The sequence below is a fragment of the Pterocles gutturalis genome, unplaced genomic scaffold (assembly GCF_000699245.1).
Source record: "Pterocles gutturalis isolate BGI_N339 unplaced genomic scaffold, ASM69924v1 scaffold2702, whole genome shotgun sequence".
Classification (NCBI taxonomy): domain Eukaryota; kingdom Metazoa; phylum Chordata; class Aves; order Pterocliformes; family Pteroclidae; genus Pterocles; species Pterocles gutturalis.
In genome coordinates, this window is record NW_010112416.1 from 249 (window position 1) to 16,706 (window position 16,458).

General features: G+C 50.5%; 1 protein-coding gene across 1 annotated transcript in view; it reads left to right on the forward strand.

Moving 5' to 3' along the window:
- Positions 1-859: 859 nt before the first annotated feature.
- Positions 860-16,458, forward strand: part of SMAD6 (SMAD family member 6) — a gene marked incomplete at its 5' end in the record, with an annotated part of 39,491 nt that continues 23,892 nt past the window's right edge. Inside the window, 3 exons of the mRNA XM_010074021.1 lie at positions 860-985; positions 1,519-1,601; positions 3,299-3,376. Coding sequence (XP_010072323.1) covers positions 860-985; positions 1,519-1,601; positions 3,299-3,376 — 287 coding nt within the window. The remainder of the gene's footprint in view (positions 986-1,518; positions 1,602-3,298; positions 3,377-16,458) is intronic.

The following is a 16,458-nucleotide window of genomic DNA, read 5'->3' on the forward strand; positions in this document are numbered from 1 at the left end:
CCATGCATTTATTTTAGGAACGGGCAAAGTTTCCAGGACGCTCTCTGTAGTTGTTTTCCCAGCGGTATATGGCTCCAAGCCCTGTGCAGGGAGTAGTAGAGAGCAGAGCTTTTATCGAGTGGCTCCTTATCATTTTGATAGTGGGTGGCTGTGCCAGGGCCCCACCCGGGCGCTGGGGACGGTGGCGGGAGCCAGGGAAAGTCCTCGATGCCCTTTGCCACCAGTGTCCGTGTGGCTCCCTGTGGAGACCGTCCGCTCTCAGGGTGGTGTCTGTCACCCCCTTCGCTGTGAGGGGACGGTGGGAAGATGCTGTGGTCCTCAGAAGAAGTCCTCAGTGGCAGCAGAGGTGCAGGTTGGGCTGTCACATCCAGATGGAGACATTGGCACCAATTTTTTACTATGAGGCTTCCTCTGGGAGAAGAGCATCTTGCTGCTGGGCAGCTTGCTGGGTATGGGGAGATAAGGAACTTTGATGTTTTTTGCTGAGAAGCCATCCCAGAGCCATCACACAGATGGTGAGGTTGTTCATGGTGAACTAACCCAAGCTGAGCTGCGGTTGCTGGGCTGAGTGCTTTGCTTTTGAATCTGGGGGGGGATCTGGGGAGCACACCTCTGTTGGAGTATTCTGGGGTCAATGGGATGCCATTGGATGCTCAGGACAATTTCTTGCTGAGCTCATTGTCTGCTCCATGCTGGTGCCATGGTAGAGCCCCGCTGGCTGCATGAAACACAATTTTAGCAAGTTTTAATTTAAGAACCACATCACTGCCATAATTCAGAAGGGAAAAAACCCTCTAATCGGTGCACGAAGACGATGGAGGACCTTCCTCAGCTTTTCACGTGATCTTGACTCTTAAAGCAAGAGCCAGCTAGAGGACCTGATTCAGCAGCACACTTCTGAGGACTGGCTGAGCTTCAGGCGCGTGACTGCTGATGTGCCGCTGCTCAAAGCTGAGCCAGTGCTCTGGAGCTTTGCTGAATCAAGGTCGGGGGGAGCAGGATCACGGGAGGCCTCTGCCACCGAGCCGCTCCTGTGCCAAAGGGTTTGTTAGGATGGACCAAAGTTGCTTTGGTGGCTTGTTGACTGAAGCCAGGCTGGCCCCTGGTGTCAGTCTCCACGTGCCAAGAGAAGAGTCTCTTTTCATCACTCATTTTCGGTCCTTGTAACGTGTTCAGGGAGCTCTTGTTAAATCCATGTGTTTGAGCTGTGGTTGGGTTGTCTCCCAACGCAGATGATGAAAGCATCGTTCTTTGGGTGTAACATGGCATTTTGGGTGCTCTGGGTCACAGGTGCCCAGGGAGGGGTGCGGGTGGGGGTGTAGGGGAGACAGGCAGTATTTTTGGTAGGAAAGCCGTGTTGAAAGGTCAAGGCAGAACCCTCATTCTTCAAAGATTTGGAAAACTCTTGATCTTGCATTACTTCCAATTGGGTTTTCTTCCATTGGGTGTTTGTAACCTTGGAAGAGTTCCTCCCCTGAAACAGCAAGCAGGAGGGTTTTGTTGATAAACCCAACACAGCACTAACACTGAGTTTTGTTTTCCAGAGTCTCCACCACCTCCCTACTCTCGGCTGTCTCCTAATGATGAGCAAAAGCCACTGGGTACGTGTTTTCCCTCTTTTCGATCTTCCAGCAGCTCTTTTTTGTGGTGCAGTCCTGGTGTTGGTTCCGAGACATCCCTTACACGGCATGTCAGCTTGGATTTTTTGGCTGCTCGTCATTTCTGAGCGAGCATCGGCTGACGATGGGTTTGGAGAAGCAAATGGCTGTCAGTTTATCATCCCAAATTACCGTGTAGACACATGCAGATTTACCAAAATAATACGAAGCACTATTTTTAATGAAGGAAGGCATAATGAAAGGTTACCAGACGTCATGTTTGGTCTGTGTGTGTGTAATCTGCGGGATGACGGAGCGGAGGGGGAGTGGGAGCTCCTGGTGCCATTTCCATAAAGCCCTGGCTGCGGGGGAACCAGCTCTTACCCTTCCTCTGCTTATCAAATGAGACAAAAACTCTTTGAAACTCAGTGCTAGATAATTTCTGAATGGCGTTTCATTTTTCCTGATGAACTCTAAAAGCTTTTTTTAAAAAAGCTGGCGAAAGCAGCTTGGGGAGGTAGGTTGGGTGTGAAGCAAAGGCTGCTGGAGAGCCTGGTCCTACGCGGTGCACGTTGGCTTGGAGATGTTTCAAACTGTCGTCGCTGCATCCTGCCTGTGTGCTGGCTTCTTGCTTGAGTCAATGGGAAGCAAAGACACGGGAGGGAAGGGAGGAATCCCACGTTCCTTTTGGGTTTCTTGCCGGGATGGGCGCAGCTGTGGCTGCGTCTGGAGTGTGGGATTTCCCTCTTCATCCCCTAGTTGGTGGCTCTGATGTATGGGGTTAGTGACCGAGGTGAGCTGGTTTCACAGGGAGGGGACAGGCGGGGTTTGTGGGGCGATAGGAGCGGGGCAGGGTGCTTGCCCGTGCCACCCAGCCCTGAGGTGCCACCCAGCCCCGAGGCAGGGCAGGAGCTGCCCCATGCCAAAGGTGAGTTCCTGCCCTGCCCGGTCTGGCAGCTGCCTGCAGCTGGCTCCTTTGTCACACGGCTGGTCTGTGGCACGAGCAAAATTTGCTGGTTGTGGTTTTTATTATTTTTTTTTAAATTTTGGGGGGTGTTTTTTTCTTAGGTGTGGAGGCAAAAAAAAAAAAGAATGTTGTCCCTCTGTGCTCCCCCTTCCAAGTTAATTCCCTTTAGAAACTGCTGGTGCTGCAGGGAGAGGTGATAGCGAGTGGCACGTGACTTTATTGAAACAACAGCCAGGGGTTGAAATGTGCTTCACTGGCTTGTTCGATTGGAAAAATAATAGTTAATCTGTGAGCAAACAGTTGAGCACTTAATTAGAGGGCTGTAAGCAAGGGAGAATAACAAAGACTCTTAACTTGTTAAAACAAAGTTTCCTTCACTTCAGCAAAGAGGAAGGAAGGAAGGAAGCAAGAATAAACAGCTTCAAGAATTTTAATGGTGATAATTAAGTATAGTAACTATGAGTTGTTTAGAGGCTTAATGTAACTTTATCCAGTAAGCACCAAGTTCCTACTTGTTTGATCAACTTCGCTGCAGTTATTTTTGTGGTCGAAGCAATTCAGACTTTGCGTTTGCACGGTAGAGGTACAAAGTTAATCGTTGCTTTCTGGCCCAGTGGAGAGTTTCTTTCTGGGGAGATGATGGGAAGCTGAAGGGCCACGGGTGTTCATGTGGTGCTTGCAGGCGCCAGGAGGACTGAAAGCGCTTAATTTATTTTTAATTTTTTTTTTCCAGATCTATCAGATTCCACGTTGTCTTACACTGAAACAGAGGCTACAAACTCGCCCAACGTCACGCCCGGAGACTTCTCAGGTTGGCAGATGCTTGCGCCGTCCTGCACGCGTGGGCTGCGCCGGGGGGCTCGGGGCTGGGGCCGGGATACGGGAGGAGACGGGGGGCTGTGATGCTGCTCTGGGTTTGTATTCTGGGTGGGAAAAGAAGGAAAAAAAGAGCAGCTGTTTGGATTGATTGTTCGGAGACGTCTGCAATAAGATGCTGCTTATGGGGTGAGCGTGCGGGGACGTTGCCACGGGGCCACGCATGTGCCCTTCGGAAGGCATCCAAACCTTGCAGGAGCCGTGGGCTGGCGTGGGGCTGGGCTGACGCCGTCACCGGTTTCATGGCAGAAGCCACGAGGCTGTTTCCAAGGATGCTGCGCCGCGGTGGTTCTTGCTGAGTCCGTGCTGGGGTCCTGGCCCTACGATGCAAACGCTGCGTTCCAGCGCAGAGCTCCGGGCTGCGGTGCCGTTGAAGCTCCTGAACAAAGCTCTGCTTAATTAGATCCTGGGTTTTTGCTCTGCCACACCCCTGCAGCCTCCCGTTCGTTTAATGGGGTAAGGCAGGTTCTACCTGCGAGCGGGCAGAGTTGGAGCTTTCCTGTGCTGGGTGTTGGGCTGCGGTGATCGACCCGCATCCATCTCCTCCCATGTCTCATCCCAGGCTGGGGGCTGACTGTGGGGGGCAGGAGGCACCTGTCTGTAGGACCAGGTTTAATTTCTGTGTAAGAAATGACTTGGTTAGTGGAGCTCAGATGGACAAACCTGCACCTTGGTGAACCCTCTGTTAGCGGTTGGCGTTGGCTTTGCAGTGGGGTGGGACTGGGGCACCTCGGTGCTGGGTGCCTGGACGGGGTTTGGTGCTGTCTTGGGGCGATGCTGAGTGTCGATGGTGGTGGAGGGGACCCTTGGGTACCGGTCCCTTGGCTGTGGCTTTTCTCATCCTGTGCCTGCAAGAGTTCATGGCCAGTTTGGTGGGACCTGGGACTTCCTTGGGATGTTTAAGCCCATCCTGACTCTGCAGCACATTAAAGAGCATTTAAGCAGCACTGCACCGCGGTGTCACGGCACAGCGGTGCGTTTCCCTCCAGGGATTTTCCTTTCTCCTTCTCCTTTAAGGTTCTCCTGCCGGGTGGGTTTTGCCGCGTGCCGAATCCCCCGTGCCGGGCTCGCCGGGCGTCTGTTGTGCTGCCAAGTGTCCATAGCAGGGGAACAATCGAGAGCCAGGAGTTGGAGCGTTCCGGGTTGTGCCATAATAAATATGTGTTCGCAATTCCTAACAAACATTCCTGGGGCTGGATCCGCGTCCGTAAAGTTCCCCGTGCCCGTGGCTTTTATTGTAACTTGATAATTGCTGTTAATTATAGCAGCTGAGTTTGAAAGCCGGGGTTCCTGAGGATGTAATGGTTTAGCTTCTCGCACAGCGGAGTCCTTTATGGGACATCTGGTGTATTTTCTGGAATAGAAGAGAGATTTTTAACTTTTACTTGAACAATATAATGACAACATGTGACCGAGATTGTGCTGAAATCAGATCCCTCCTCTTCCCCTGTGTAGTTTCCAGTGCTGTAACTTTTAATAAGAGTCTGGGGCTGGGTGATTTATTTTTCCCCAGCGCTCATGATTGCTGAAAGAGGATAAGAGCTTCCCTGGAGTTAACCCATACTTGTCATCGCGGGGAAGTAAAAGGAAAAAAAACCTCTTAGGCTCTGTATAGTCTACCTGCCGTGTTTCAGTTTGTTTATTCTCCATTTCGACTTATTTAATAAGTCTGCTTGAAATGCAGGGCTGTGTAAATGATACACGGAGCACATGGTCCTCCTGCCTTGTCTTGGGTGTACCGAAGGAGCTCGGTGTGCATTCGGCTCCTGTTCCAAAAATAAGTACGTTTTGGATCTAGCATCAAGCCACTACTATTTATTGCTTCAGCTTTGATCATCAAAAAGGCTTTTCCTACTAAAACCACAAAATTCAGTTTTGGGTAACAAAGAGAACCATTCTTCTACTGTTACTCGTTTACTTGATGAACTTCTAAACAGGAAGCTTTGGGATGAAGTCAAAAGACCATCTCAGTCATATGTATAAATTTAAAAAAACAAAACAAAACCGACTCTTTTGGAAGTAGACCTTTCCATGGCTATAATCCTGCTCTTAAAAATAAGAAAAAGTCTTCAATGACCTAGGAGGCTCGCTGTAAGATTTGGAGTAACAGTCAGTACTAACTGGCACCACAAGTTGTGATTATTTGTGCGGATGCGACCTTCTGTTGTGAGCTGGATCGATGGATGATGCACCAGAGTCCTCTTCTTCCGAGGTTCCAAGCGTTTGGGTCGTGAGCTGAACCTGTCTGCCCAAGGAGCAGTGTCCAGCCCCAGCGTTTCCCCGGGCTTGGGGATGCTCCTCGTTTCTCTGTGAGGTTCAAACCTGAGTTGATGGGAAAAAGCACTTGGAGGTGTTTGATCCCCAAGTTTCCATCTTCAGGACTCAAGCAGCGTTGCGTCCAGGCTCGAGGGAGTGGGAAGAGGGGCTCCATCTTTTCCTCGTTAGATTTATTTCTGCAGCAAGGACCGCCTGGGGACCAGAGGTGAAGGAAGCCTGCTCTTTGGGGAGCTGTGTTCTGGTCCCCCTGGTGCCAGCAGAGCCTTGGCTGGTGTCAGCGTCCCCGCGGCTTCCCCGGACGGAGCCGGGGAAATACCAGGGAAAGGACAAAATCCAGCAAGGCAGAAACAAAAGCTCAGCCTCGTGACTCATAATTGGTGGAACATTTGTAGTAATTTTTTTTTTTCCCCTTCCCCTCAGCCTTGGTTCCTCTAGCACATGCCAAGAAGCTGCTGTACCCGTTAGACTTGCCAGGCGTGTAGAGGGCTGCGCCGCTGCTGCGGGAACTGGTTCAGTGGGGGGGGGGACGAGCTGGATGGTGTGGGTCACCGACTCTAGGATTGCCCACTTTCCCCTAAATCCTCCAGGACTGTCCCTCACCTTCCCTGGAAGGACCTTGTCCTAAAGGCCCCCTTCCTCAGCACTCCCCTTGCATGGCATCCGTCTTTCTGGCTAAAAAAGCCCCATGAATTCCTACGAGCAGTGACCAGAGGTGGTGTTAGTGGTGGCATGAAACTCTGGAGGTCCTAAGGACCATGCAGGAGGGGAAGGGTTGAGCACAGGAGGGCAAGAGGGGGTGTTGCTGCTCAGGTGCTTCCCGTTGACCATCACTGGTGGCCGCTGCAGGTGTGGAGCAGCTCCTCCATCCTCTAGAGAGTGCAGCAATGTTGGGGCATTGTTTTCCTTTGGAACAATAATAAATCCGGCTGAGTCGTTAGCTGGAGGAGCAGACAGGTAGCGATGGGTACAACTCACTGCCGCCTTGGAACCGTGTCCCCAGCCACCCCTCAGCGGTCCCATGTCTCCGTTGGAGATAATGAAGACTATGCCTGCAGCAGCCAGTGCCAAGCTCTGATAGTGGGTGTTTTTCCTCAAAATGAGCCACTCTTCACTAGAGCTGGTCTCATGTGTCCCTACATGCCTGCTCGTTACCCCTCGCCTCATCAGGAGTCCCACCGGTGTCATTGTTCATATGGAGATGCCCACGAGGCGGAGGGAGAGGGCTCCCTGCCGTGGGGGTCCGTGTCCAGCCCACCTCCCTTTTGCTGGGCAGCGTGTTGGAGGACCTCATCCTGCACCTGGTCCTCCTGCCATGGACTGGCCGAGGGGATGCTCAGCACCAGGCGGATTCAGATGGGAGAAATGAAGATGCTGCTTTAGATTTTTCCAAAAATGCTCTTTTTTTTTTTTTTTTTTAAGACTTTTAAGTCAATTCACTTCCCGTGTGCTGAAGCTCTTCAAGAGTTTCAGCTCTGGGGAACCCATTTGTGGCTGGGAATGTGCAACCAAAAGAAGAAATTGTGAGTTAGTGGTTTGTTGGAGGAGTGATGAATTCCTCTCTGTGGTGGGGAGCCGTACCCCAAAGTGGAAACGCACACGGGAGGCTGCTCCGAGGGTGTTACCCCTCCAAACTTGATGGAGGATAAATGTGGATTAACAGAGAGAGGAGAAACAGAGACTGAACGGGCTGGAGCTTATTTAAATAATTTTAGATTTTTTTTCAAGGCTTGGGAAACTGCTTGCAGGGCGGTGGTGGGACTGGGGGTGTTGGATTTGGGGAGCAGGGTCCCCGTACCCCCAAAGGGAGGAGGGAGGCGGGAGCGTGCCCGTCCATCCCGGCTGGTGACTCAGCCCCGCTGAAGCGATGCCACAGCTTCAAAACGAGAGCCAGAGGGTTTCTTCTGCTTCCAGCAATATTTAGGATGAACTTAAGGAAGCATATTTTAAAACCCACTGAATGGAGAAAGTGAACGTCTCTCTTCCTCTCTCCCCAGAAATAACAGAGTGCAAGGATTTATGCTAACAAGGAAATTTATGAAGATCCTGTGTGTTAGGAGTAGGGGAAAAAAAAATCCTATAAATATGTAAGGCGGATATTCTTCTGCTTCCAGCAATATTTAGGATGAACTTAAGGAAGCATATTTTAAAACCCACTGAATGGAGAAAGTGAACGTCTCTCTTCCTCTCTCCCCAGAAATAACAGAGTGCAAGGATTTATGCTAACAAGGAAATTTATGAAGATCCTGTGTGTTAGGAGTAGGGGAAAAAAAAATCCTATAAATATGTAAGGCGGATATGTGTGGAAACTGGGCAAACATCGTCCTTTCCAGATTGGGGGAGAGATTGTGAAATTACCTGTTCATAGGGGGGAAGAAAAAAAAGCTATTTTTCTCATTAATAGGGCAGCCATTTTTGGGGGTGAAATGTTGGTTTTGCAACTTTCCTCTGGCTTGGGTGTGTCTTGGTGCCGGGCTCCCACCGCAGCCCAGTGGGCTGGGGGCTGCAGGATGGGTCTGACCCAGGAGCCTTTTCATCCTTTCTTCCCCCTCATCCTATGGCAGAAAAATAAATCAATTTAAAAAAAAAAAAAAAAAGCACAGCATATCTGTGCATCCAGTTTAATCACAGACAGATGTTTATTTGGGCCAGTAATGGTTTTGGTTTCCTTTTTCTTTTATATTTAACTTTACGTTTGCTGGCGTGTCTTACCCCGCGCAGCCTATAACAATCAGGGTTTGGCTAAAAACTTTTCTTGTCGTAGGAGTGCGCGCGTTGCCAAGAGCTACTTCTTTGATGCAAAAAAATACATCCTGGAGGTGCTTTGTCAGATGTTTTTATATTAAACATTTTTCCTCCATGGTTTGAGTTTGCCAACGGGAAATAAAGTGCATCTATTTTCCAATGTGCTGCAGAGAGGAATTCTTTGCTCGGTGTGAAGGTTTTTCCCACGTGGCTGTGGACGGCCCTGGATGTTGGAATCCCCATCGGAGAGCGTGACCGCGCAGCAGCATCCTTCCCGATGGAAGAACCTGCCTTTGCTTGGGTTTGGTCGTGCTGCTGGTCCTGCCTGGGATTGACATCGAAGGCAACGCTGCGAGCCACGGGGTGAATCACGGAATTCAACCCTGGAAGGGAAGGTGGGGAAGCTCTTGGAGACGGTGTCCCCAGGCTTTCAGCGCTTGTCCCTTTCGGAGGGATGCAGCTGTGCTGTTGTTCTGTTCTGCAACAAACGTCTCTGGGTTGATGAGAAATCCTCTGGAGGCTGTAGATTTAGAGGAGGGCTGTGGGGTTTTTCTCTCTGGGTTGATGAGAAATCCTCCGGAGGTTGTAGATTTAGAGGAGGGCTGTGGGGTTTTTTTTTGCATTTCATTTGTGTTTGCCACAGAGGGTGGCTCAGGTGGCAGCTCCTGGAGGTCAAACATTTTATTTTTTTTTTCATTGGAGCAGAAGGGAAAGGAAAGGGATCATTGATTCTGCAGCCAGGTGGGCACCTCGTTGTGTCCAAAGGCTGTTGATGGCAGTTCTTCATCCACTGGCAAATGTAACCCAAGCAAGAGTGCTCCACTTGGGCTGTTGATGTGCAGCTGAAGATGTTGCCCAGAGCCTTGAGACTGAGCAGATACACCAATTACCAATTAAAGAAATTCTTCAAATCACCAACTAAAGAAAGAGCACCTTGGATGAAGGCTGGGGAAGATACTCGCTGTTGTTTCTCCGTTAAAACCCTGAAGGTCAACTCATGTTGGGCCACCAAGCCAACAGCTGTAGCGCTGAGGTCTCCAGGAGCTTGCTCTCGTGGAGCTTGTGGATGACTACGCTTGGGTGACGAGACACCTTCATGTTGTCACCTGTACCCAACGTCCCATCTGGAGAAGCAGGAGAGGTGCTGGTGACCCCATCTGTGGAGAGCACGGGCCTCCAGGAGGAGGGTGACATTTTGGCAGTGGCTGTGCAGTTGTAGAAGGGTTCCTAAGGCAAGTGACACCTGTTCATAAAAATACCCCATGGGTTATGAGCTCGCAGGACAAGGTCTCGAAATTAATTGAGAGCTGAGCCAGGTTAGTAACATGGGGAGGGGAAATTAATTTTGTGAAGGGTGAGGGGCCACTGGGGAGATTGCTGGAGATGGGAAAAGAGATGGTTTGTGCTGAAGGTCTCCCGAAGAGGGAAACAAAGATTGTGCTGAGGCTTTGCATCCTGTGCAGCGGGAAAGCATCATCAACAGCCTAGAAAAGTGCTGTTAGGAGGGAAGGTATCTTGTGGAGGGGAGATGGAGAAATGTCCATTAATAGCCAGAGAAATGCTGTGCAAGAGCAACACTGTTCTCCAGCGTGTTGATGGTGTCGAGTGGGGAGGATGGGAGGGACCTTCGGCAGCATCTTGTGTTCAGTTGGAGCTGCTGTGTCCCATGGACCTGCCTGCCCCAGGAGCATCTTTAGTCAAGACAGCTCTGGTTATGTTTTTCATCTGGACTGATGAAGAATCATCCCTCAATCCAGCGGTGGATTCCCTTCTTCCCATGTGTTTTTCCCTGCAAGGAGCCCAGGAGTCAGTGATTTTCCCAGGGGAGATGGGGTGGCTGTAGCAGAGCCGTGAATCGAGCTGAAATCTCCCTCGTCACCGTCCGTTGCTTGCATTGCTTCGTGTGCAAGAACATCCTTCCTCTTCCACTGCTACGATGGCTGATCAACTGCTTTGACCCTCCAACACAGACAGCATTTAGAAAAATGTGGACAATCAGAGCTGTCCCTAGTCGAGAAGAAAGATGAGGAAAAAAAGCAAAACTGGCTGCAGAGCCTGGGGATCGTTTGCCTGGCGTAACCCAGACCGACCACCTCTCGCACCGGGGTGGAGGAAGGTTGGTCTCACTGACAGCTGGCCCTGTGCCTAGTGCAGGGATTAAAACCGCTTGGAGGGTGATGCCTCCACACCTGTGTGTGTCCATGCAGTTCCCTGGCTCTGAAGGAGAATTTCCTGGGATGGAGCCAGGTGGGGTGATGCCCTGAAGTGCATCCGTCCCCCCGGCAGGGTTTGGGGAGCATCGTTTAGGCGATACGCTGAGTTTCTCAGTGTGGTTCTGCAGAGGAGAGAGAGTTGCTCTTTCTCTCCCTCCATTTCTCAGTGTGGTTCTGCAGAGAAGGAGAGAGAGTTGCTCTTTCTCTCCCTCCCTTTACCTGGAACTGGGATGGCTTTTCGCAGCTCGCCGGGATGTTTTCAGCCTAGAAGTTCTTGGAGTAAGTACAACACCCAGATAAACTGTGTTTTTGTCTGTGGTTCCATTGCGTAGTTATGATGTTTGGCCTTGAATCACAGAATAATCACATCCCTCACTTCTCCGAGCACCTAAGCATCACACTTTAAAAAAGAAACAGCAGGAAGTAAGCAAGTTACTTAAAAGTAAATTAGGTTAGTCTTTGTAGCCAAAACATTACATTCTTGCACCCTATTAGGAGTTGGATGTGGCTTTCTAGGTAGTAAAAGTTCTTTTGATGTCACCCGGGTTGTGTCTTTCAAACGGTGCGTATCTGATGGCGCGTCTTTGTTTGAACTTTCCTCTTTCTCTGTGCCTGTGTTTTGCTTTTTTAAACGGATTTGCTGAATACTGGACATAGTGTATTTATGACCTTTGAAAAGGGGGAATGTTTTGAAGGAGGAATTTTGGCTTCTTATAGGGACCTGTAGAGAGAGGCTTGTATTCACAGTTACAGTAATAGATTTTTTTCGTGGCACTTTGATGAGTGAGAGGTGTTTATAGGCTTGATTCATAACTGAGTTACTAAGGTTTTCCATGGAAATAACTTATTAAATCTGTGGTGCTCACCGAAAACGATTGAAGTCTGTAGATTTGCTATTCATCAAAGGCACCTCCTTTCCTGGCCTCCAATACCTAACTCAGCATTTTACCTCTGGAGGATGCTCAGACCCGAAAGGGGTGTGCAGTGTGGGAGCTTGAGACGTGTTTTAGTAAGAAAGAAAAAAAAAACCCAAACCACCCACCCTAAGACAAACTGGAAAGGAGAGGGAAGGAAAAAAAAAAAAACCACCTTTCTGGAAAAACATCCCCGCGTCGTTCGGAGCTGCTGATGGTTAAACCTGGTTCTCTGGAACACTGCTTATTTGTGTGGATTTTACTTTGCTACTCAACAGGCGAAAAGTACATCCCTTTAGTGCTGCTGGCCGGGCTGCCGCGGGCTTTGAAGTGCCTCGAGCCCCTGGAGCCGCAGGTTGGATTTACTGGCGAAGGAGACTCGGCTCTTTGTCCTTCCCAAGTGCTCGGGGTCGGAGGGGATTAGGCACGCGGCTGCTGCTGTGTGTCCGTGGGCTCCGGGAGGGAGGAGAGGAGGGTGCTGCCATCCCATCCTGCCCGGGGATCCAGGAGTTCAGCAAGGCAAAGCGAAGCCAGTGCCAGAGGAGGGATGTTGGCTCATCAAGGTCCTGCCTTGCTCACGGGGCATCAGATTGGATGGTGCTTGTCCCAGCAGTGCGCTGCACTCGCTCTCCCTCCCTTTTTATGCTTTTCCCTTGGTTGGTCCCCCCAGAAAGCAGGTGTTTAGCCTGGAAAAAAGCATTGCTGCAGCACTTGGAGAGGGGAGGGTGATTAGAAATTGTGCGATGCATCGCCAGCGCTGGGGTTGGGATGCTGAGAACTGTTGAATTCCTGTTTACTTTTTTTTTTTTTCTGTAAGAACAAAACCATTTCACATGGAAATGCCTGTCTTGGCTGACCTCTTCCAGACTTGCTAAGTGCTGACTTGTAATGACCTTTACAGCTCCTGGGGCTGGAGCGGGGATGAAATGGTTTCCAGCGTTGAACTGCTGGAGCGTGTTGCTGCCCCGCTGCCCCTTCCCCGAGGTGCTTGGGGAAGAAGCCGAGCATCATTTTTGTTTGTCAACCCCAGCTTTGGTTATGGGAAAATACCACCAGCAGTAGAGGATATAAATACCATCAAAACCAAAGCCCTTCTCCTGCCCAAGCATCTCCATCAGCCTTTTTTCAGCCATTTCAAGGCAAGCAGCTCGTGCCGGTGCCCACGGTTTGCTTCCCTCGCGGTGCCGCGTGGTTTTTCCATTGCCAGTACCCAGGACACAGGGTTGAGGCTGTGTTGGGGTTCAGGGTTGTGTCTGATGTCAGGGATGCTGAGCTGGGGCTGGTGCTGAGCCACATCCAGCACCGTGTCCAGAGTGTGCAGTAACCATCCTGCAGTGGTGATGGTGTGATGCTCCGGGGCATCGTGTCCCCGTCTCAGGATGCACCGCAGAGCAGCAGCACCCCATCCCAGTAACACCCTGCAGAGTCCAGATGCAATTTGTCTTTTTTTTTTTTTTTTTTTAATGAAAAAACATACTTTTTTCCACCCCCACCCCCAATGCCCCAAGAGTTGGCTCTGATGACCAGACCTGAATTCATTCCTCTAATAAAACCTGTTCTTACCTCTCCACGGGGATGCAAACTGGGGCTGAGACCAGGCAGGCTGCGATGCTTCCCTGTGCGCTCGGCGTTTTGCATTTCAGGTTGTAAAAGTCCGTGTACGAAACCTGCCAAAAAGGCCAATTCCCAACAGTGCAAGAGAGAGGGGTCAATAGAGAATTTGTATTTTTCTTCGCAGCAGTTTTCTGTTCCTGGGGGAGCAGGAGGCCTTTGTGGACGGTACAAGGGCCCCTTGCAGTGGAGCCCGCGTGGTCCAGCCCTGCAGCATCCCCCAGCATCCCTGTCCTGCTCCAAGCGCGGTTCCCAGAGCAAACCCTGGACCAAACCCCTCCTTCCCTCCCGGGATGGCAATTCATATGAGTGCCCTCGTGTCACATTTGCTCTCCCAGCTGGACACCGATGCTTTGCTGGACCCACTGCAGCTTGACCCTCTCCCTGCCTGGGCTTTGAAGAGCTGTGCTGGTGGCTGCCCTCCCCTTCCTCCGCCTGCGTTCGGGTTTTATGGGTTTGGAGATGTTCCTACTTGCCTGAGGAGGATCCTTCTGCCCTTTCCTTGCCTCGACTGTGTTTTAGAGGCTGGAGGAGGGATTGGAGGCTTCGTCGTGCAGGGAGGACCACGCTGGCGATACCTGGGCAGGATTTCTCACAGCAGCGCTGCAGAAAGGCTTGAGACACAACTGGGTTGGTTTTATCTCCATATTCCATTAGCAGGTGCGAAACACGCCAGCAGAAGGGCTATTTTTCAGCTCTTTCCATTTATTAAGGTCTCATTTGCTAAGATTTTTCCATTCGGGGAGCCAAAGAATGTTAAAGACTTTAAAAAAAATGCCAGCTGCTTTCACACATAGTGATGCAAACCACTGTTGTCTATTTAATAAAATTTTAAAAGAGCATTGACTAAAGATTTTGAAAAAGACCCCCATAGATACGGGCAGAGACGTAGCGCTTGGGTGTCTGGCTGGTGGGCAGTGATAGTGCTGTCTTGGCTGAATTTATTCCACCTGTCTCCGGAGGGTCCTAGAAGGATGGACGTGCTGTTCAGAGCACAGCACTTTTCTTTCCTTTATTTCCTTTGAGTTTGGTGGGTTTTTTTTCTTCTGGCTGTTATAAAGCATGGCCTATTCTAGGGGTGAGCGCCCAGACACCAGTCCCTTTGTGAGATCCCGCGCCAGCAAAATGCAAGTTTGTCCACTTGGAAGAATGAGGCAGTTGATTCATCTTCCCCCACGGAAAGTCCGTGGGATCCCGGAGCATCCCTGCCTGCCCCATCCCGCACCGGCGGCAGGGAACACAAACATGGACTTTGAGCCCTAAACTGAGCTGTACCTGAAAATTAAATATATGTTGGGTTTTTTTTCCATTCTTCTTCCTAAGATCCAGAGAAACTATGGCATAACCCAACTTTTTTTTTTTCTTTTTTTTTTTTTTTGCAAAAAGGGAACTGTGGAATTACAACCAAGTGCCCCGTTGCTGTGTGCTCAGTGCTGCAGGTTTCTTTCAAGTCCAACACCAACATGGCGGGAAAGGTCTGAACACTAATTAAGTCTGAACAATCAGCAAAGCATATGGGAAGTGCCATACCAAATTGTTAAAGACATACTGAATTGTCCCGTGGGCAAGAAGTGATGCTGGGGGAGATGGTGCCGCACGGGCTGGTTCCTGGAGCATCCTGGGCTGGGCTGGTGGAGCTCCCAGCTCATATCCAGGGTCCCATCTCGGTGCTAGAGTGTGTGTGTGTTGCGTTACACAGTCTATTTTGGGCTTTTTGATGGAGTAAAACTCTTGTGGCCCTTACAGCATTGGCAGGGCTCATCGCTTAGACTGGCTTTGCCCATCCAAGAAGAGGAGCTCTCGTCCACGCAGGCGCTGAGCAAAGATCGGCGGGTGAAGCTGTGCTGAGTCTCACAGCTAATAGTTGCTATCAATTGTAAAAAGCTCAAACTCCAAGATTAGTTCTCCTTGGTGTTGTCTAGTGCAACAGCTCGGTGCATCCAGCTGTGGAGAGAGGAGATGTGAAAATGGGGAATTTCATGTCTCGGACCAAACTGTCCCTATAAAACGTGTGCAGCTGCCAGTGAAGTCTGGAGGTATTTCTGCTGCAGGGTTGATCCTGGTAAATGGAATCCATGAGGTTTTGATTTTGGCCTGTTCAAAACCAGAGGACTCTTTCTAATAAGATTTTATGAAGCCCTGCAAACAAGGGGTTGTAGTTTGGAGGGGATCGTGTTTGCCCTGGCTGGGGTGCGGGAGCAGCCCTTCATGGGGAGCCCAGGGCTTGTTTTTCCCCAAGTGTCTCAGGAGTTGCTTTCCGAGATCTGCAAAAAAAAAAAAAAAACAACGCAACCGAACAAAAAAAAAACCCAACAAAACTTTATGAATCAAGCGGGAAGCCAGTAAAAATTAGTAGTAACAAGCTCATTTCAATAGAAATGGGTTTGCTGCTCTGCCGGCTGCCAACCATTTATGAGACTGGCTCGGTGCCGGCGAGCGGGGTCCAGCACGCTGCATCCTTCCACCCTCCTGCTGCTGGAAATAATTTGTGACTTAAAAAAAATAAATAACCCTATTGTAGAGCTTGTTTTATGGTTGGGGCCTGAGCTGGGCAAGGGTGACAGCTCTAGCTAGCTCCAGAGTTCGCAAAACTTGGTTGGGAGCTTCTCCTCCATCTCACGTGGGCTTCTGTTGGGTCTCCACGGTGCACGGGAGGGCACGGGTGGATGGGTGTTGCATCCACAACACATTCAATCTGCTTGTTGGATCCAGTGGAAGGGGAAGAGCAGGGTCGGGATGGCCGCGCAGGGGTGTTGCACTGGATGCTCTTGGGTGCCATGTGTTGAGTAGCTCAACGGCACCTGGCAAAACCCTTGCCTGGGGCTTTGGTTTTGATGCGTCGGATGTTTCTGCTTCGTGTCATGGTTTCTGCCGTTCTTGGTTAGTTTTCCTACAGGGAGACCAGGGAAACACCATGTACAAGGAGGCGAATAGGTTGGTATGTCTGAATTACTGCTCTAACCAACTTGTTGACCTGCTGCAGTGTGTAACCATCAACGGCGATGGATGAACGTGGTGTGAATGAGCCCATCAGATCCCAGTGGTGGGACGGCCATCGTGCATCGGTGTCTGTCAGCACAGAGCCATGGCCTCTGGGGAGGTGGCATGACCCCGAGGCTGATGTGAAACAGGTTGGGCAGCCCCTGGGGACACCAAGCCGTGGGACTGCTCCAGTTCTGGGTCCCCATCACAGGATGGGGCTGGTCTGGCTCTTACTCCATCACTCAGTCCCTGTCCTCCTGGTTCAGCCAAAGCCGTCG